Source organism: Paramormyrops kingsleyae, chromosome 5 (assembly GCF_048594095.1).
Source record: "Paramormyrops kingsleyae isolate MSU_618 chromosome 5, PKINGS_0.4, whole genome shotgun sequence".
NCBI classification, from domain to species: Eukaryota; Metazoa; Chordata; class Actinopteri; order Osteoglossiformes; family Mormyridae; genus Paramormyrops; species Paramormyrops kingsleyae.
The window spans coordinates 34,304,777-34,325,350 of NC_132801.1; the positions used below are offsets into that span (position 1 = coordinate 34,304,777).

The 20,574-nt window shown below is 42.5% G+C and overlaps 1 protein-coding gene across 1 annotated transcript; it reads left to right on the top strand.

The window, feature by feature from the left end:
• Positions 1-8,979: 8,979 nt before the first annotated feature.
• Positions 8,980-14,948, top strand: LOC111847715 (uncharacterized). The gene is made up of 4 exons (XM_023819132.2): positions 8,980-9,030; positions 10,072-10,164; positions 12,280-12,399; positions 12,525-14,948. The coding sequence occupies exons 2-4, from the start codon at positions 10,074-10,076 to the stop codon at positions 13,796-13,798; spliced, it is 1,485 nt and encodes a 494-aa protein (XP_023674900.2). The 5' UTR covers positions 8,980-9,030; positions 10,072-10,073; the 3' UTR covers positions 13,799-14,948.
• Positions 14,949-20,574: the final 5,626 nt, after the last annotated feature.

The following is a 20,574-nucleotide window of genomic DNA, read 5'->3' on the forward strand; positions in this document are numbered from 1 at the left end:
AATGGTTTAGATTTATTAGGAACTTGTTAAAAGGATCATAAACATTCTACCTCTGATGTTAAGCTGTCTGGTTTTGGGACATGAGACATTTGCCTAGTACACAGGTTTAGATAATTTATGACTCAACGTTTACAATATGGTACTTCTTTAGATAACTCCAAATAGGCCTGCCTCGACCTATCAAAAGGAACATACGTACAATAAAAAATGAAATGGCTTTTAACATGTACAAAAAACTGACATTCAAATACTGTTATGGAATTGTTACAGCTAAATGATCTAACCAGGTATCCAATATTTTATTGCCTTTGCACTTGTCAGCATGAAATTATTTGTTTGTTGCTGAATATGGCTTTCAAAGCCACTCTCTGAGACATTATTTCCCGTAAAGTTTCCTGCCACATTTCACCTGACAGCTTGTAGTTGGAGAGGATCCAGATGCAGCGTCTCCGCTCACGTTTTATATCCAGCTGTCACATACCAATTTGATGGCATTTGTGCAGCCTAAAAGAAAATTGATCACTAGAAACGCATGTTTTATCACAAAAACAAACTCACTAAAATGAGAGTGATGATGATAGAATGCAGATGGCCAGCAGTTAATCCTAAAGCGTCGAAAACACCGACCATAAAGCCTTATGACCACCCCCATGTGAACCGAATGATGTTGACTATCTTGTGAAATTCAAATTATTTGTATACAGATGCTTTACATGGGTGTGTTACGATACATTCCTGCAACATTTATGCAGAATAATTCAAAACCGGGAAAAGGGAGGACAAAGAAATGAAAGAAAGAAAGGCAGATTACAACAGAGGAGAGGAACAAAAAACTCCCAAGCAGGGAGGAAAAAAATTTCTGGGGGTCCAAGGTCAACTGGGCGCCCAACCCCCCAGGCATGATAACATAGAAAAAGAGTGGGCTTGCTGTCTAAAAGCAAGGTGTAGACTGTGGTCTATCAAGGAGCCAGTCTATCAAGTCTATCAAGGAGCCAGTTCTCCATGCCAGCCTGTGCTGGATGGCAGATTGAGAACAATGGTGGGTGTCAAGGTCTGGGATGAATTAGACAGTAAGCAAACATTTTGAACTCGACATGTTGAATGTAGAAGAAATGGGCAGATATAAAAACCTGAGTGACATTGACAAAGGCCAAATCATTATGGTCAGTTGACTGTGTCTGAGCATCTCTGAAAAGGCAGAGCCTGTGGGTTCCACATGCTCAGCTGTAGTGAGTAACTGGGTGTTGGGCAGCCAAAACTCATTGATGCGAGATGCGAACAAAGGCTACCCCACGTGATACAAACCAACAGAAGGGCTATGATGACACAAATGGTAGATAGTAGAAGCATTATGGATAGGAATAATGTGTCACGGCACAGTGCATCGAGCCGTGCAGCGTACAGGGCTACATAGCCCATTTCTTTTGCATTTAATACGTCAGTGAGTACTGAATGTTAGCTAACTGTTTAATATATCCCAGATCTTGATATGTGCCATTTGTCCTATGTAGTCAATGTGATTCTAGTACTGAAATTGCTATACTGTCTACCAGAGGCAAGGAGGCTGTGGTACCTGTCTTTCTCAGCAGTGTGTGGTAAAAGAGCCCTGAAATGAAGGCAGACGTCTCCTGGTGATGGAGCCATTGGTGAATACTGGCCCAGTATTCATTACCTTCAGCTTCACTCTCCAGGCCTCAGCCCAAAACATGTTGTCATACGTCCAGAAAGGACTGATTCCATTGTGCGTCTGTGTAAATTTGTGACAGCTGCTGGTAACATCTGCATCTTGCTCAGACCTTAGGTGCCTTCTTGATTACAGCAGGCATATGCTGCATGCTGGCAGCTGCCAGGAACTGTCAGCTGCTGGTCTTCTGCAGAGTTTCCCTGCTGATATATGTGGGAACAAGGTGTGCTTCTGAAACTGATGACAAGCTCCTTGGTCTTGCTGACCTTAAGGGAGAAGCTGTTGTACTGCCACCACTCTGCCTGGAGCAGAACTTCCTCCCTGTGTCTGACTCATCGTTACTGGTGGTCTGATGCAGCACGGTGGTATCATCACCAAGCTTGATCTTATAACTGGAGATGTGTCTAACCACGCACGTGTGAGTACGCAGTGCACAAGGGGCTCAGTGCACTGGCCAATGCAGAGCTTGTGCTTAGGATGAGGGTGCAAGGCCATTGTTTCTCACCCGCATGTGGTGGGATGTGCCAATGAGAGAGTCCAGAATCCAGTGGCATATGGAGGCACTGAATCTTTAACTTGGCAGCAAGTTTTGACGGGAATCTCATTGTGAAATATAAAACTAAAGTCTGCAAACAGTAACTTTATATACATTTATTTGTTTGTTTGTTTATATATCCATCAAAACCATCTTCTAACAACTTTTGCTGGTCAGGGTGGCATTTAGGCCTATCCAAAGCCACACAGGGCACGAGGCTGGGGTACACCCTGTATGGGATGCCAGTCCATCACAGGGCACGAGGCTGGGGGACACCCTGTATGGGATGCCAGTCCATCACAGGGCACGAGGCTGGGGTACACCCTGTATGGGATGCCAGTCCATCACAGGGCACGAGGCTGGGGGACACCCTGTATGGGATGCCAGTCCATCACAGGGCACGAGGCTGGGGTACATCTATCCTGTATTTTACAGGATCTGCCCTTATTGAAAAGAAAAATCCTGTGTCCCATTTTGAGTCAGTTTTTCAGTTGTTGATTTTCTAGAAAATATTTCCCTACAAGTAATTATAAATAATGAAAAATTACTGTGAATGACTATGAATTTGATAGGGAGAGTATGTGCATGCATTATTTGTAATTCAGGCTAATTTGCTAACTTTATGGGAGTTGAATACTTTTGCAAGCCAGCTTAAATAAAGTATTTTTGCATTTTCTTACATTTAGCAGAGACTTTTGTCTTAAAGTGAAATACTGTACAATGCTGTTGTGGAGTTGACTAGGCGTATGTGTGACTTGGCTGAGCTTCCATTGAAGCAGTACTGGAGCAGTACGTAAATGTGAGCAGTACAGTAACAAATAACAGTTGGCACTGTAGCCTTCAGCTACGGGGTCCCTATATTATGAAACCATCTGCCAACTCATGTTCGGGATGCAGAATTGTGTGTGTAAATAGCGATGATGTGTTTCGTGGGTGGAGCCTATCTGATGGAAGAAAGTGACTGTTCTGCAGTAATGGTGACAGGTGTGAGCGCCAAAATCAAATTTACAACATAAGAAAATAGATCATCAAAATACCTTCTCTAATTATTTTAATGGTTTAGTAGCAGAATGCAGCTTATCTTACACTAATAAGCGAAAGGTATTTTTATGTATTGTTTTCCTGACCTGTACTCCCTGTCAGGTCAGTGGGTCAAGGATCCAAATAAATGGCCAGAGTTACAGTGATGAGACACCTTCGTGTATCGTGTAGAAAACCTAGTGTCTATACGAAAGAAAAGCCATTTAAACATTTCTCTAATGATTTTTTGTGTATTATGGACTAATGTACTGCATAGATGCAAGGATATAAAACCCAACTATATAAGATGTGGGCTAGGGTGGGGTGAAAAAAATCTAAATTTCCAATAGCAATTTCCAATAGTGCGGAAAAGTTGTCACTGGACCTCGTTATTAAACGTGCAAAATATCTTTGAAATAGGTTAATATTTTCAGGTTCCGCAACGCGATCGCAGTTTTCACCTGTCACCTCAATGGGCAGATCCACGCTACACTGACATACTGGCAATATACACTATCCATTATCTATACAACAGGAGCATGTTTACACTGACATACTGGCAATACACACTATCCATTATCTATACAACAGGAGCATGCTTACACTGACATACTGGCAATACACACTATCCATTATCTATACCACAGGAGCATGCTTACACTGACATACTGGCAATACACACTATCCATTATCTATACAACAGGAGCATGCTTACACTGACATACTGGCAATATACACTATCCATTATCTATACAACAGGAGCATGCTTACACTGACATACTGGCAATATACACTATCCATTATCTATACAACAGGAGCATGCTTACACTGACATACTGGCAATACACACTATCCATTATCTATACAACAGGAGCATGCTTACACTGACATACTGGCAATACACACTATCCATTATCTATACAACAGGAGCATGCTTACACTGACATACTGGCAATACACACTATCCATTATCTATACAACAGGAGCATGCTTACACTGACATACTGGCAATACACACTATCCATTATCTATACAACAGGAGCATGTTTACACTGACATACTGGCAATACACACTATCCATTATCTATACAACAGGAGCATGCTTACACTGACATACTGGCAATACACACTATCCATTATCTATACAACAGGAGCATGCTTACACTGACATACTGGCAATACACACTATCCATTATCTATACAACAGGAGCATGCTTACACTGACATACTGGCAATACACACTATCCATTATCTATACAACAGGAGCATGTTTACACTGACATACTGGCAATACACACTATCCATTATCTATACAACAGGAGCATGTTTACACTGACATACTGGCAATACACACTATCCATTATCTATACAACAGGAGCATGCTTACACTGACATACTGGCAATACACACTATCCATTATCTATACCACAGGAGCATGCTTACACTGACATACTGGCAATACACACTATCCATTATCTATACAACAGGAGCATGCTTACACTGACATACTGGCAATACACACTGTCCATTATCTATACAACAGGAGCATGCTTACACTGACATACTGGCAATATACACTATCCATTATCTATACAACAGGAGCATGTTTACACTGACATACTGGCAATACACACTATCCATTATCTATACAACAGGAGCATGCTTACACTGACATACTGGCAATACACACTATCCATTATCTATACAACAGGAGCATGCTTACACTGACATACTGGCAATATACACTATCCATTATCTATACAACAGGAGCATGTTTACACTGACATACTGGCAATACACACTATCCATTATCTATACAACAGGAGCATGCTTACACTGACATACTGGCAATACACACTATCCATTATCTATACAACAGGAGCATGCTTACACTGACATACTGGCAATATACACTATCCATTATCTATACAACAGGAGCATGCTTACACTGACATACTGGCAATACACACTATCCATTATCTATACAACAGGAGCATGCTTACACTGACATACTGGCAATACACACTATCCATTATCTATACAACAGGAGCATGTTTACACTGCCATACTGGCAATACACACTATCCATTATCTATACAACAGGAGCATGTTTACACTGACATACTGGCAATACACACTGTCCATTATCTATACAACAGGAGCATGCTTACACTGACATACTGGAAATACACACTATCCATTATCTATACAACAGGAGCATGTTTACACTGACATACTGGCAATACACACTATCCATTATCTATACCACAGGAGCATGCTTACACTGACATACTGGCAATACACACTATCCATTATCTATACCACAGGAGCATGCTTACACTGACATACTGGCAATACACACTATCCATTATCTATACAACAGGAGCATGTTTACACTGACATACTGGCAATACACACTATCCATTATCTATACAACAGGAGCATGTTTACACTGACATACTGGCAATACACACTATCCATTATCTATACAACAGGAGCATGTTTACACTGACATACTGGCAATACACACTGTCCATTATCTATACAACAGGAGCATGCTTACACTGACATACTGGAAATACACACTATCCATTATCTATACAACAGGAGCATGTTTACACTGACATACTGGCAATACACACTATCCATTATCTATACCACAGGAGCATGCTTACACTGACATACTGGCAATACACACTATCCATTATCTATACCACAGGAGCATGCTTACACTGACATACTGGCAATACACACTATCCATTATCTATACCACAGGAGCATGCTTACACTGACATACTGGCAATACACACTATCCATTATCTATACAACAGGAGCATGCTTACACTGACATACTGGCAATACACACTATCCATTATCTATACAACAGGAGCATGTTTACACTGACATACTGGCAATACACACTATCCATTATCTATACAACAGGAGCATGCTTACACTGACATACTGGAAATACACACTATCCATTATCTATACAACAGGAGCATGTTTACACTGACATACTGGCAATACACACTATCCATTATCTATACCACAGGAGCATGCTTACACTGACATACTGGCAATACACACTATCCATTATCTATACAACAGGAGCATGCTTACACTGACATACTGGCAATACACACTATCCATTATCTATACCACAGGAGCATGCTTACACTGACATACTGGCAATACACACTATCCATTATCTATACAACAGGAGCATGCTTACACTGACATACTGGCAATACACACTATCCATTATCTATACCACAGGAGCATGCTTACACTGACATACTGGCAATACACACTATCCATTATCTATACAACAGGAGCATGCTTACACTGACATACTGGCAATACACACTATCCATTATCTATACAACAGGAGCATGTTTACACTGACATACTGGCAATACACACTATCCATTATCTATACCACAGGAGCATGCTTACACTGACATACTGGCAATACACACTATCCATTATCAGTACCCAGTAAAAATCTGTGTTATCTGAACGTTGGTATTTTGTAGTGATTATCATGTTGTGAAAGTGCACAAACACAACGCCGATGAGTATAGATAATGGATAGTGTACAGTATATTGCCCATTGATGTAACAGGTGAAAACTTCGAACTGGGAATTTCCAGTTTAAACAGAGACATTATAAATGTCGGTTTCAAGAAAAACATCGACAACTAATCTGGTCTGTATAACTCACCAGCATATCTACTGGCCAACCAGTGATACGGTACTGCTGCTACGTTTTAGGCAGACACATATATCCCGGAAAGTAAGGAAGACCAGCTCAACTGTCAGAAATCCTAACCACTGAGCCCACAGTGGGATCATTTTCGTTATGGCAGGGCAAGGCGTGCGTTTGTGTCGCTAGCTTTAGCAGACAAAAGCCAGTGACATAGCGGGCGATGCCGCTTTACGGGACGCTATTCCGCAACACATCAATATGTCATTCACTTAACTGGTGTGCTTTAAGATGATCAGCTTCGTTATTCTTAAATTGATCCTCGAAATGGTCTAGCCTTGTCTGATAACAGACAAGTTGCGGAACCTGAAAATATTAACCTATTTCAAAGATATTTTGCACATTTAATAACGAGGTCCAGTGGCAACTTTTCCGCATTATTGGAAATTGCTATTGGAAATTTAGATTTTTTCACCCCACCCTAATGTGGGCTATTATTAACAAGTCAAACAACTACATACTGACAGCGAACTGCATATGCACGCCTGGCTAAGTAACTCTTTTTCATTGTAAATCACTATAACTACAGCTCGTACTACTATCTAGGTGTATGTAAAAAAGTTATTCTCATTATTTCATGCTGTAACCGCAGGGCTAATACAGTATGCCCTCTATGAATTGCATATGTGATTACTATCTAGATCTATTATTCACATTATATTTATGCTCAAATGTAGGCTAATCGTCACAGGTTGTGCTGCAGGCATGCAGCTGGACAGCTTTTTAAGGGTGAGCTGTATGTCAGGATGGAAAAGACAGACAGAGGCAGCATCAGGGGCCTGCATGTGGAAAGACATTTAAAGCGCTTTTGGTGTTTGAAAAAGTGCTATATAAATGTAGCTTTCATTCATTCATTCATTCATTCATTCATTTATCTCCAGGCCACAAGAAGACATTTTTGTCTTATTCCGAGGATCTGGCATTTCCCTCTACACGTTTCCTCTGATGCATGTGTAGCTGCAGTCAGGTTACTGTGACATCCACTCCGAATTGGTCTGTAGGTCTCAAGTTATAAATCTCCACTGATGACCATTACTTCAGTCTTGCTTACCCACATCTTAAAACTGACTGTAGCTGTTGCTGTACACATCTGTACACATCCTCATGGTCTGCTGTTCTGACCACCCATGTTCAGTGTTTTCTTCTCCACACACCAGGACGCTGCCCCGAGGTGGATGATGCTGGAAGCGAGAGTCCCATGGAAGTGTGACATCGTGGGTGTGGCCTGTGATCTGGCAGCTTACAGAGATTCGTCTGGAGAATTCGCTCACAGTTTATACCCTGTTTTTATTAATGCGGGCTCATTTTTTTCGGGTGTTGGCCAGCCAGTCAACCTTGGGCCCCCACAGGTGTTTTTTCTTCTTACTCAGGAGTTTTTGGTTCCTCTCCTCATTTGTCTTGTCTGGCTTTATTTCTTTCCTTGTTCCCCGTTTCATGCACCATTTTGTATAAATGATGTAATAATGTATTGCCACACACTCAAGTGCCTTGAGGCCACTGTGTTGTGAAAGGTGCTTTATAAAAATTAATTGAAGGGAAAATTGAATGGGAATACTGGCATTTCCTCAGTTTACTAAACATCTCCGTGGGTCACGGACCCCAGATTGAGAACCCCTGGTTTACAACGTAAATATTGTTCTTCCTTGGGAGAGGAAATTAATCCAGTGTTTTTAAAAAGGTGTGATCGTGGACCAAAGTCAGAAATTAAAAATGCCCATAAAAACACTATTAAGTTTGTTACTGCAGGCCTTCCGAAATCATTTAACGAAAAACAATTTAATAATTTAATGACTAACCATAAATAAAATGTTACACTCGGCTTAAGAAATCGCAAAAAAAGAAACACCAAACGAGAAGTAACATCCACACAAAACCGAGACGGGGGAGCGGGATGGCTGAAACTGCTCTCCAATTGGCTGATGGGCTTGTCTGAGTGTAGAGGGCGTGGCGACACGTGCGAAGCGTAGCCAATCGCCGTGGAGAAACAGGCGAGCCGTGCTGGGGTCACGGTAGGCGAAAGAGGTGAAGTTAAGGGGGAAATAAATGCAGCCTTTTGTTTGCTGTGCATTTCAGCGATACGATAACATAACTTGCAACTAGTTTAACCACGTTGCAACATCGCGACGCATGGCTGTTTCGGATAAGACAGAAAGGAAATTTATTCGTGTTTTTTAAAGCAGACATAAATATTGGAGTCAGAGGATTTTTTTGTGGTACCACTGGCGTCTCTGATTTTAAACACAGGACTGACTGCTTGTTCAATTCTGGTCGCTAGCAAGCATTTTTATGTATTGTTTTTCAGCACTATCCAGCAGTAAATAGTGGATTTTTTATAACTAGCTATCCTGTCGTTTTCTGGCAGTAGCCAGCTAAACGCGCCGCTGCAACTCTGCAATGGCTGTCATTTTAAAGATAATCCCGCTGTATGTAAACGGTGACCGATTTCTGCTTGTTATCAGACAAGGCTAGACCATTTCGAGGATCAATTTAAGAATAACGAAGCTGATCATCTTAAAGCACACCAGTTAAGTGAATGACATATTGATGTGTTGCGGAATAGCGTCCCGTAAAGCGGCATCGCCCGCTATGTCACTGGCTTTTGTCTGCTAAAGCTAGCGACACAAACGCACGCCTTGCCCTGCCATAACGAAAATGATCCCACTGTGGGCTCAGTGGTTAGGATTTCTGACAGTTGAGCTGGTCTTCCTTACTTTCCGGGATATATGTGTCTGCCTAAAACGTAGCAGCAGTACCGTATCACTGGTTGGCCAGTAGATATGCTGGTGAGTTATACAGACCAGATTAGTTGTCGATGTTTTTCTTGAAACCGACATTTATAATGTCTCTGTTTAAACTGGAAATTCCCAGTTGGAAATTTAGCGTAATGTTTCATACCTACTTTTATATCTAGTTTTAATACCTTCGTTACTCAGCCGTGTTATTACTATGGCAGTAAAGTACTGCAAAGCGCACATTTTTTGGAAACTGCAGTCTGCTATTTGCCCCGGTATTGTTCTTTACTGTGTGTTCCTAGCCTTATTGCCTGTGTACTTTTTCTTTCAGTGATGGCAGGGGATGCAGTGAAAAGATGGGTGATATCAGAGGATGGAAGCCACCTGATTCGAAGAGAAGAGGTGGAGGAAGAGCTCGTTAAAGGTGTGGTGGAGTGGCGGGTCTGCTTGGCATAGCAGTATGGTCACAGTGTCAGTCCAAATGTGTACATGTTCAGTTATCATAACAGGTATACCATTAAAGTCTCATTTTATAAAACCGTGATTCACAACCCGATACAATATAGCTGAACATTTTGTATATTACAGTCACTGTGTGACATTGGTGGATTTATTCTATTTCATACATTAATCAGCATGTCACATTTTTATTTAATTTAGGCTCTGTGCATGTTGAAATGACTTTATGCTTGCATTATTACACTACGTATGTCCAATTTCTATGTTGTACAATGATCCTGGGAAACACTATTTCGTACTGTACACAATCATGTATAGATGCACAGCACCACATGCTCTGCAAACTGCATCTGGAATGAAATAATGGCTATGATGTTAAAGTATCAAATGCTAACTTTACTTCTTCAGTGTAAATTGAATTCCTCAGAAGCTACAGTCCCGTTAAAACATGTATTCTCTGCTGTCATGCTGCCAAATGATTATCATGGAGAAAAAAAAACAATGTTTGCTTCTTGAATTCCCAAGAAAATTATTCTGTTATCATGAGAAAATGGCATTCTTTTTCTCAACTTCTCTTATTCCATTATCACGAGAAAACAATGTTCATGTTTTTGATCTCAAGAAAATTATTTCATTATCACAAGAAAATCGTATAAAAATAGTGATATTCAGCTTCTGAATTAAATCATTATTATAATTATATGTATTTTCATTTGTATTTTAACAAATAAATAATTATATAATTAGATTATTATGTAATAATAATTATAAATAATTATTAAATTATAACATTTCTTACAAACCCATTTCTTACAAACCCTCAGTGATTTAAACAGCAAGGATGATTATGATTGTCTCAGAGAATGCATGCAGCACTAATGCAAAAGCAGCAAATGTAAACTTTATACTGGTTAATAAACATATATTGGATAATCTATAAAAGGAATAATAATTATAATTGCAAAGCTAGCTAAAGTTTTTTTTTTTTTGTATGACAGGATAAAGATTTTTTAGCGAAACTTTAACCCCCTGTGCTATAATGTCCCTACAGAACTGAAAGTAAAAAGCCTGGTCTTAATCTATCTGATTAGCAGTGTAAGAATTGCATGTGCATAAACATCGCATGCTGTATTAATATCACACATCAGCCAGCCCAATAATGTACTACATCCATTTTTCAAACTCAGCACACAATACCCCGTCTTGTGTTGTGATGTCATTTCGGCACTGGTACCAGTTTTTACACAAGTGGAAAACCAACACAACACCTTGAAGTACGGTACCTGGTGTGTTGGAAAGGCATCCTTAGAGTTGCCTGTTTCTTTCCTCTCAGACATACACAGAAACATCACCATAGCCACTGTTCCTTGTGAAACATCATTAAATTGAGCAATGTTGTCATCTGAACTTTTACCAAACAATTGCACTGTCAAGGTTACGAAGTTCTCTTATGGCACTTTTCCACTGGCATACAGGAACCGAGCTGTACTTGCGCCGTACCACATAGAGACTAGTTACCACATGGTTCTAGCACGCTTGGGTTTTACAGTGCAGATGGGTCAGCTTGGTAAAGGTTTTGCCGAGTTTGGAGAGCGACAGTGATGTACCGCAGAACCAGAGAGGTGCTTATTACTGTTCATACGGTATGCATCATGATTTACTATGTACAATAATAATAATAATGATAATAAAAGTAATAATAAAATAATATATTATTCGTGTGCTAGCACGTCTGTGAAAATTACCATGTTATGCAAACATCAACTCAGTTTGGTCATGCATTCGGCTCTGCTAGAAGCATGGCTGTGTCAGCACAGGTACAGGTCGGGTACGACACGCACACTTTGTAGTGGAAAACTGTCAGTTTGTGGTATAGGTCAGGTACGGCTTGGTTCCTTGTGGCAGTGGAAAAGTGCCATTATATTCATCTCAGTAGTCTAACTGATAAGCAAGTGATATATGCGATCCCAAATATTATGGGATGTTAGTTGCTTAATTAACAGTGTGGAACCATCTGTTCTCATAAGTGCACAAGCATGTCCTGGGTTGGGCCATTAACCAATATGTCTGTGTGTTTCAGATGTAGAAGACCAGCCTCACAAGTTAATGGTGAAAGAAGAGACCTCTGACCATCCTGTTACATCACTATTATCAGCTTCTACCTGCAAAGCACCATCATGCTCTGCCAATAAAAAATATGGTCAGTGTAGGATTTATGCTGTATATGTCTGTAAAAGGTTGACCTCTCTGTGTTGCCTGTGTGTTTTCTTGTGTTTTTCTGGGTGGAGATATAGCCATGGTCCTCTCTCCTGCTTTCCCCTGCAGATGTGCCTTCTGATCTTCCTGTGTCATACCCCTGCTCTTACTGTGACATTTGCTTTACTGCCTCTCACTACTTGGAGAAACACTTCAAGCGTTCACACCGGAAACAATACCTAGAACTGCTGCACGGTCAAGGCATCTCTACCAAAAAACCGCCCCCCTCCCCTGCTGGCCTCTCAGGCCTGCCGTCTTCCCATAAAGTCCCCGTGTCCTCTCCCGGCCACTTCCTTGGTCACTCTGGGTGTCATTCACAAGTCGTGGACCCTGATGGGTCAGCCTGCAGCAAAACTAGTTTGACAACGTCGGATGAACTTATTGATAATAGGCCTCAGACACCTCCTGCCTCCAACTCAGGGTCGTCTTTGATTCCATCCCACTGCTGTTCCAAGACAATAACGAAGACCATTCCTAGCCAAGTGACACCCCCAGACATTGCACAGTCTTCTGGAACTCAGGCTGGGAGGAAAGAGACTGAGAGAAATGCCACGCCATCCGGCATTCACTATAGAGATGCAGAGGAAGGGGAACAGCGGGGGGACGTGGGAGAGGAGCTCTCGCATGAAGAAGGCAGCTCTGTACTTTGTGATTGTGGTCAAAGCTTCCCATCATTGGAGTCCCTCAGCCACCACCAGGACCGAACCCACCGAATCAAGGTGGAGGAGACGACGGAAGGGGAGGAGGGCGAAACCTTGTACTTGTGCACTGAATGTGGCCTCAGCTTCCCCTGCCTGGACCGTCTCCGCCAGCACCAGTCCTTGCACGATTCCCTAGGACATGCGGTCAGAAACGAGGAAAATGAGGAGGACGGGAAGGAGGATGCTGACTCTCCCCGGTCTTTAGCCTTCCGCCAATCGCACTCTTGCCCCAGCTGCCATAAAACATTCAAAACGGCCCGCTATTTGAAAACCCACATGAAGATCCACAGCGGCCAGGTACCCTACCACTGCGACCAGTGCGACAAGCCCTTCACCCAGCTCGGTGACCTAAAGACCCATCAGCGAACGCACACCGGCGAACGGCCTTACCAGTGCTCCCAGTGTGGCAAGTGTTTCGGGCGCTCGGGGACCCTTAAGAAGCACTGGCGCACTCACACAGGAGAGACCCCTTATGTGTGCACGATGTGTGGGAAGCAGTTTAACCAGCTGGGGGCGCTAAAAACGCACGAGCGCATCCACACTGGCCTGCGGCCTTACTTCTGCTCCCTTTGCTTGCAGCACTTCACCTACTCCTATCAGCTGAAGAGGCATCGCTGTGTACGAAAGGAAACTTTGGACTGAGATCAAGGACGAGCGTCATTGGTGTTTTCACTGTATGTCGTCTGTCATGTCGGAGTGCGTCGTCCACATCTGCACAAACGTATGGGTGTAGACAGATTACCCATAATGCAACTGCTGACACTAAGGAACTGGGAGAAGAAACACAGCTGACATGGAGTGGCTGGAAACTGATACACTGCTGACACAGAGATTAGGAACAATGCTGATTTGTGCACTGATGAAAACTGGATGAGAGGAAAGTATTAGACTGGATATGGCAGGATAGCAGCATCATTGCCTAAATACTGACACAGAGAAACAGTTCAGACAAAGAAGGTTCCAATAGTAATACATCTGGAGAATTATTAATGATGACTTTCTTCAATGTGATAATAGGATATTTATGTTTTCACAAAATTATGGTCAAAGTTTTTATTTTTTTTTAATGAAGATCAGCAGGACCAGAGAGTGTAATTTCACTAATCATTCTTTGTCAGCATCCTATCAGTCTAGTTCAGTGATTCAAGACCCACTTGCCAGATATCCCCCTTCCTCCGAGAATCGGCATTCTTGGTTTAGTCCACCTCCTCTGTGCCCAGGCCAGGAGGCAATCGAGGCTTTTATAATCAGCTGACAAGTGAAGTTAGGTGTGTTCCTGGTGGAAGACGAGAAACATAGGCTAGCTAGGCGGCTGTGGATTGGGGGAGACCCACTGGATTAAAGGAGCAGAGGTGCTAAACACAAAAGAACATTCTGGCATATTAGTATACATGTATGTGTAAAAGTCAGCCTGCCATCCAGTCAGACCAGCTTGCTGTTCTCAACCTTGGAGGTTTATGGAGAAATACAGCATATTCCTCTCAAAACTACAAAGTATTGTGTGTTAAACATTCACAGTCTCTTCCCACTTTTGTGTAGCTCCTATGAATAGCTCACTTCCCTTTTTATCAAGACCCATTTGACACAATGTTCCTTTTTTGTAGAGTTTGCACTAAGCCAGGATTTTTTTTACAGTGAAATGCAGTTTCAGTTGGATTATAAACATACAGCAGACATTAACGCATAGTGGTGAACCGTACAAATACCTCACTCATGAACTCCTTAGCAAATTGTGTTTATGTATTTGCTTTTCTTCCTGTTTTTCTTTTCCATTAAAAAGTTGTTTTGGTGACTCCCCTGGTGTGTGCGTGTGTGTGTGTGTGTGGAATATGCAAGTTCTTCCCAAATTATGGGTTTCCTTCAGGTTCCCTGGGTTCTTCCTACACTCCAAAGAGGCATCTCTGTATTGTCTGTAGTGTGTGGTTGGGTGGGTGAATGTGTATGTTGCCTGTGATGCAGTGGGATCCTGACCCAGATATACCCCTTCAGTGTAACCAGAGGTGGATAGTTCAGATCCAGAAAGTAAAAATCCAGACCAAGATTTTGTTTCAACCAACCAATTGAGTATGCTGTACTGAACTGGTTGGTTGAAACAAAATCTTGGTCTGGATTTGTACTTTCTGTACCTGAACTGTCTACCTCCACATGTAACCTTTGCTGCTTGGGAGAGGCTCCAGGATCCCTGCAGGCCTGCATTTGATAAGTGGATGTCATGGTAAATCTGAAATCATGTACTTATTGATAGCTTTGTTAATATGCATTCGGTTTATATAGTCATTCATACTCGGGGGCGGCCCCAGCACAGGCAGCGCCCTATGGGCGTCACCACAATTCTAGCTGCACCCTACATCACATAGTTGTTTTGAGCTGGAACTGAAGAGGGCTGAAGTACTCCTAAGGGCATCAGCAAGCCAGCTCTACTCTGTTTTAGGAGGTGTGCACCACGCAGAGGTGAAATCAGAGTTTACATATATACTATAGTTTACATATAGACTGTACAAGATGGATGGAAGAATAAAATTTGTATGTGTACTGTGTGGTAGTTCAGTGGGCAGGACTGCAGCCTCACACATGTGGGACCCAGTTCTGGCCCTGGTTCTGTACCTGCTTTGTGGGGTATTTCCTTGCCTTGTCTATCCTGGAATAGGCTCCAGATTTGCTATTCCTCTGTTATGGTAGACAGAGGGATACATGCTAAAAATGTTTTCGTTATACCATTCATGAACATTTGAATAGTATTAAAATGCTTAATTTAATATAAATATATACAACGTCTTTCTTGCAATATGGGCTTCACATAGAATGTTCTCGCATTGTTTGCATAGATTAATGCCCAGGGAGATGTTGTCTTGGTAGCGTTTCCACCCTGGGACTGAGAGACAGCAACAGGCACGTTGGTGACGGTGACTGCAGGGTTCCAGGAAGCAGGCGTAGACTCAGGTGCTGAGCGGCGCAGAGAGCAGGAGATCACGCAGCTAAAGACGAAGGAGGAGAACCGTGAGTACGGCTATAACCGGAGTGTTAATGAGGAAAATGGGTGAAATGTTGTAACAGAGCTTCGTAACTGTAGAGGGAGGGGTGATAAAAATCAAAGGTGAAAAAACAAAGCAGAGATGTAGATGAACTGAGGAACTTGGCTGCAATTTGACCAAAATACAGACAATTAGATTAAGGAAAATAGGTGGTTATCTTCAAAGAAAGTGCACTTTCAATGTTCATGCTGCTTGATAGATATTAATTGCTGAAAGAGTGTGAAATAAGATTAAAATATATTGAGAAAAATGTTCTAGGGCTCAGCAGGTGCTTCTTAAGGTTTACCTGGACAATAAAGGGCCTTTTTATGGCAAACGGTTGCAGCACATAGATACATCATTTCTTATTTGAAAAAAAATGTTATACTGAAGATTTGCTGCTTTGATCCTTATTTGGGAGATTTGGTATGAATCAGAGATTTGGCAGGTTGCCTTCATTAGACCAGAGCTTTTGCAGTACAGGAAATAAGCTCAGCTTAATAGCAGAGGCAGGAACTACTGAGGAGTGAAGCTCAGAAGCAGCTGTGTCTGCTCCCCTGTGTCTGCTCCCCTGTGCTGCTCCCCTGTGTCTGCTCCCCTGTGCTGCTCCCCTGTGGCTGTTCCCCTGTGTCGCTCCCCTGTGGCTGTTCCCCTGTGTCTGCTCCCCTGTGTCTGCTCCCCTGTGCCTGCTCCCCTGTGGCTGTTCCCCTGTGTCTGCTCCCCTGTGTCTGCTCCCCTGTGTCTGCTCCCCTGTGGCTGTTCCCCTGTGTCTGCTCCCCTGTGGCTGTTCCCCTGTGTCGCTCCCCTGTGGCTGTTCCCCTGTGTCTGCTCCCCTGTGTCTGCTCCCCTGTGCCTGCTCCCCTGTGTCTGCTCCCCTGTGCCTGCTCCCCTGTGGCTGTTCCCCTGTGTCTGCTCCCCTGTGTCTGCTCCCCTGTGGCTGTTCCCCTGTGTCTGCTCCCCTGTGGCTGTTCCCCTGTGCTGCGCCCTGCTTTCTCACTCGCGTGACTGACTTCATGTTCCATGCCGTCGAGGGCGTCACTCTCTTTATAACAATTGGGTGACGGGGGAGCATCGCTGTTAAATATCGGCCTCGATGACAGATACAAAGACGGCCATTGATGCTTGTGTTTTTAATCCGTCCCTGTTTAGTAATTAGGAAGCAGTCGTACTGTCACTGTTGTTTTCCATAAAGAGTATGCGTTTCTGGACTGATTTGTTTACCCCTTTTATCCCCCCCACAATACTCCCACACACATGCAAATGACCGATCTCTTATTCAGCTTTTCATGCTCACAACGTTAGGTGAGATAATCCATGTTAGGGAATACACTTTGAACTAGGAGAAGATTTACAAACTGCCATTTCAATTAAAATGCCCTGGATTTCACTTGCTGTGTGCTGATTGGTCAGTCTCCTATAATCATGCATGTGTCACTAATGTTAATGTCAAACACCTGGAGTCTTTCAATCAAGGAAACAAACCAGTCAAAGCACAAGAAGAACTGAACTATTCAGCCAAGCACAGAAACCTTTCAGTTTTAAAGTAGTTTGTGGACATGGATTATCTGGTTACAAAGATTTCTATAATAATAAGTTAAAAAATAATTGAAATATAAATCTGTGATACTGCAACTTAAAGCCTCACATTTGTGCACATAAAAAAGTCCATTTATGTAGCAGATGCTATAATCCAAAGCAAATTACACTTCTGAAAGCAGAATTAGCCAGATTTAGGAGCAATTGGGGTTAAGGGCCTTGCTCAAGGTCTCAACAGTGACATCACTCTGTCACTTATGGGATTTGAACCAGCAACCATCCAGTCAAAGGCACAAAGTCCTAATCCACTGAGCCACACTGAGCATGTAATGGGTCTTAACCTGTACCTGTAACTTAATGGACTAAGGATGTTGACAGCCATCACTGGTAATATTCTTGTTTTCTCCCCTTGCTGTACAGTAGGACACAGCAATGGCCTCCCTCCTGGTCCTCAGTGTGTGCTTGGCTGTCCACTCCTGCCTGTCTCAGAGCTCTAGCTCCGGGCAGCTGGACCATGCCCCGGCCCCTCTGGTTCAAGCAGATCCAGGAGCCAGGCCACTGGCCTCCATCCCTGCGGAAGGCCGCTATGAAGAAGAGGAGGAGACGCACATAACACAAGAAAAACACTGTAAGGTGAAACCGCCCATTGAAACGCAGCGACGAGCATAGCTCAGTGACGGTAATAGGAGCAGCCTGCATTTATCGTATAATTCACACATGAGTTAATGTTGATTTTTATTTACTGTATCTAGTACTGGGTAGTATAATTAGGGAAAAGCTGAAAATTACAATAATGTATAATGAAATGTAATGCAGATTCTCAGCCCAGTCTTCCTGGAGCAAAAACATGAACCGTCTGGGGTCCCCGAGGACTGGATTGGGAAACACTAATAGAGTGACATTCACCTCTTACAGAGGGAGACATGGTGGTGACAAAGTAATTATTTGCTTTGTAACATTTAAAATGAAGACAAACCAAGGGATTACTGGCTCACGCATGTTAATGTGGATGTATAATGAGCAATTCTAATCACAGATAAAATATTTCAAAGAATATTAGCTGGACAGTCCATACACTGAGCCCTCTGTGCCCATAAGCCCCATCACTGTACTGAGGCAGTGCCTGACTCACATGGGTATTGCCGAAGCGCACTCACTGGTGTTCCTCTGCTTTTACTGGGCAGATGCTCGCCTGGGTAAAGACAGCAAGCTGGGCATCTTCTTAGCCGCCGCTTTGGGAACCTTAACTCTGATGGCAATGGTCTACTGCATCTACAGCCAGTTCTACAACAAGAACCCGTACTCACACACTCAGCTGCAGGATGACACAGGTATACCAGTATTATATCCTGTACTGGTTGTGTGTGTGTGTGTGATATTTTGGATTATCTATGACTAAAATGTTTGGTCAAATGGAGACAAGCTATTCACACACTAGAAAGCTCACTGCCATCCAGGATATGTGTAAATATCCTAATGATGCTTGACAACAGGTTATTAGTGTAATTTCAAAACATATATCAGTATTACTAGTAACTTCCATCCATCCATCCATCCATCTTCCAACCACTTGTCCTTGTCAGGACTGAGTCATGGCTTGGAGTACCTCCCAGGCAGCACAGGGCAAAGGCTGGGGTTCCCCCTGGACGGGATGCCAGTTAAGCGCACTTGCATTTGATGCAATATGAAAACAACAGCAATGTGCTAGCAAATACGGCGTATCATTGGCTCGCTGTTGCATGAGCCGCAGAGCGTCCTCAGAGGATGCAGAAATGTGATATGCGGGCTGCATTGCCGCTGACCCCCCTCTCCTCCTCCCCAGAGATGACGCTTGACCTTGCAGAGTCCTCTGCCTCCTTCTTCCCTGGCTATGCCGTGGCGATGGATAGTGAGAAGGGGATGTGGAGGGCTGGGTACGGCTCCATCTCCCACGCCCCCTCCATCATCGCGCTGCCCACTCCTCAGTCCCATCTGCTGCCAGCGGTTCCCTTCCCCCCCCTCTCCGTCTCTCACGCTCCTCCCCTGCAGACCATCTCTGCTCAGGATTTGGAGAAAAGCTTCATCTGACACATGTCATGCAGACACATCTTACAGTCATTAAGCATCCAGCTATATGCAGTAAGACAAACTGCATATTAACAACTTTTGTAACAGCTGAGTGCTAATTGCTATAAATTGTCATACAGAATCAATTGTATACATTATACACACCGTAGTAATGATTTGATACTTTTTTATGTGTCCATAGGTTTTAAGAGTGATTATAGGACATGAAATATGTTTAGCAATTACTTTTAATTTCTACAAGAACATACTTCCTATTTACCTGGGTAGATCTGTGTAATCGTATACAGGGTATGAACATGAAACTAATAACTGTAAGAGGATTTCATCAGATGATGCATGTTTCTGTGTTTCTCACCTTAAACTCTTAGTGCTCCTTTTCACAAAACCATCATTGCTAGTAATTAAATCTCTCTGTCAATAAATACAACCGATGCAGTGGCAGAACTTCATCACAAGGTGGAAGTGTCTGTTGTTCACATGCCGTTAAGTCTTACTAAGCTGTCATCACAGTCAACTTATGCAGTACTTATTTGTTTTTGTTAATTAACAACAATATGAATAACAAAAGCAGCAGCAATAACAACAACAATAATAACCATAGACTGATAATACTCGTCATTAACGTTGTTATAAACATAATCCACAATATTTATAGTTTTAAATTATAAATTAGTACAACTTAAATAATCGGAGAAAGTTCATATATGTATTTCATATTTATGTGTTTGAGTGAATACGTACACTGTGTCCACTGAATAATCGCTGGCTTTCACCGGCCGTTTATCTATATTGTGACACTAGGAG